Source organism: Mytilus californianus, unplaced genomic scaffold (assembly GCF_021869535.1).
Source record: "Mytilus californianus isolate M0D057914Y unplaced genomic scaffold, xbMytCali1.0.p SCAF_8, whole genome shotgun sequence".
NCBI lineage: Eukaryota > Metazoa > Mollusca > Bivalvia > Mytilida > Mytilidae > Mytilus > Mytilus californianus.
The window spans coordinates 61,742,142-61,744,385 of NW_026262734.1; the positions used below are offsets into that span (position 1 = coordinate 61,742,142).

The 2,244-nt window shown below is 33.2% G+C and overlaps 1 protein-coding gene across 1 annotated transcript; it reads right to left on the minus strand.

Annotated features, from left to right (window-relative positions):
• Positions 1-363: 363 nt before the first annotated feature.
• LOC127712820 (uncharacterized) lies at positions 364-1,434 on the minus strand. The gene is made up of 3 exons (XM_052219428.1): positions 1,323-1,434; positions 995-1,100; positions 364-805 (listed from the first exon to the last, which is right to left on the minus strand). Exons 1-3 carry the CDS (start codon positions 1,432-1,434, stop codon positions 364-366), a joined length of 660 nt encoding a protein of 219 aa, XP_052075388.1.
• Between the last annotated feature and the right edge of the window lie 810 nt (positions 1,435-2,244).

Consider the following 2,244-nt stretch of genomic DNA (forward strand, 5'->3'; position numbering starts at 1 on the left):
TTGATTCGGTTAAAATGTGTCAAAAACATATTTTTTTGAAAATACCTAGCAATAATTTCAGATGAGGTCACACTCAAAGTAGTACTAAGCCATAACAAATTATCACATTTTCAAAAGTCAGGTAGTTTAAAAAAATGTTTATTTTCGTAACATAAAAATGTTCATTTTCAGTAAATTTAAAAGGGCAACATAAACAGCAGAAAGTACTTTGTCATTTTACCAGTGAATGAACTGTAAATTCATTATCATACATGTAATTGATTTACTTTAATGGTTCTAACATTAAATATATTGACTGTTGATAACAAATATCAGATAGTCACAATATTTATCTGTAAAAATTATTTCTGACACCTTTAGCTTTCAACCCCACATGATTATCCAATCATATGGACATCTTCTATCGATTATGATCCTCTTATTGTGACCTCTGAAAGCTACTCCCGACGCTCTACATGTTATGACACTAACTAGTGAGGCTCCTATTGAGGCTCCTGAGTGATCTACATGGAAAAATATATCTTTTGCCTTGCGAGATTCATACACTGCGAATCTTTTATCCCAGACTTTCACGGATACTTTTGTTCTCAATTTCTGTTTAGCTCTTGATATATTCATGACCGTTTGATTCTTGTCCACACTTGTAACTAACAGGTTTCGTCCATGTTTTCTAAATAGCGTGTGTCCTCCTGTGACACGCATCATATGGTTGGAGTGTCCGTATATGGGGTTATAGGATACAACAATCCAATCCCTCCAGTAGTACTTTCCAGAAAGAAGATTGAATAGTTCAGTGGCAAATTGACTATTTGGTTTGCCATAGTTATTTTTGGAGTATTCGTCAATATCCCTTTTGTATTTGGCGAAATATACATTTATACACTGATCGTCAATATGTTTGAACTTCATTCGAACTTCCTCTGTTCTATTTATCCATTGTGACTTCATAAAATTTGCATTATGGTCATATTTGTAGGAAAAAAGGTAGACCAACTATATCTTAATAGCCTGCAAGAGAAGTTGCATTACTCCGCGAAGAAATAATTGTGTCTTCGCGCGGTCACTGTCAGTATAACGCAAAACGGAAGTACCAAGATCTTCTTGAAAAGTACCTTGTTTATTGACAATTGATTGGTACAATTTCGTGCCGCTATTCTGGTAATCACTTTCATAATTCGAAATATAAATCTTCTTTCTATTTTCCACAGCAATAGGTGGAACAATATACAGATACCTTTATTCGTGTGCCATTGCCTTTATCCTTTGTTCAATCTACCCGAAATTGACTTGCACGACGTTCAACTTAATCATCTGTTCGATACTGTCGAATCGCTTATCCATTTGATCAAACCGTGAGTCAATATACTTCATCATCTGTTTCATGTAAGCCAACTCCGCAGATTCGGTTTTAAAAAATGCGGATATGAAACTCATTAAGGGAGCTATTGCACCAAGGTAAGGACCAATACTTTTTCCGATCTTTTTCAAGAAATCTTCAAATTCCGTGTTTTCAATCATTTCGGCTATACTTTTTCCAGCTTCAAGCCCTTTGTTCATCGTTTCTATGTCATCCACAGATATGCTGTGTACAGGTGGGCAGAGAATAAAAAAAAGTAGTCACCATGAAGAACCATATCGATGTAAACACTGGTAATGATAAAAAATAAACATAGGTAAATAAGTCAATAAATAAGTCATCTAATTTTCATTTAATTCAGGTGTAAACGAGTTAAAAAAAATAAAATGGAAAGATATGCCAAAGACTGCTATGACATTTTTATTGTAATAATGAAAGGGAATGTCTAGTGTCATGACATAACATTATCACGGCTGTTATTCGGTATATCGAGAAAAATAACGGTAATCAGGTATTTCGATTGGGCGTGACAGATCTGGTATAGGATCGTGAAGGAAATCTTATCGAGAAGACACATACAACGTCAGTAAATAATATAATTTAATCAATTATGACAAAAACATTGGAAAACTAAAACTGTTTATCAAAGTGGTTAAACATTATGATCAGTATTCGAGAAAAATCAAGGCTTAAAAGTACACCGCTTTATAAAACTACAAAATGCTGATTGCTCATCGAAATTTCGGAGAAATAAAAATGTAAACAAACATGACTTTAAAAAAAAAAAATTTAATGCATAAACTACTTTTCTCTTAAGGATGTTCGCTACTCTGTTTCAAAATAACAAGCTTTTAAAAAGACTGTTATAAATTGATAGCATATAAACA

Bases quoted from the DNA above. Each gene is read 5' to 3' on its own strand.
- LOC127712820 (XM_052219428.1), bottom strand. From the start codon at position 1,434: ATGAGTTTCATATCCGCATTTTTTAAAACCGAATCTGCGGAGTTGGCT. The intron at 1,101-1,322 runs GTATCGAACAGA...GTACTTTTCAAG, and splicing joins AATGGATAAGCGATTCGACA to AAGATCTTGGTACTTCCGTT. The intron at 806-994 runs GTTGGTCTACCT...CAAACCAAATAG, and splicing joins TTGCAGGCTATTAAGATATA to TCAATTTGCCACTGAACTAT.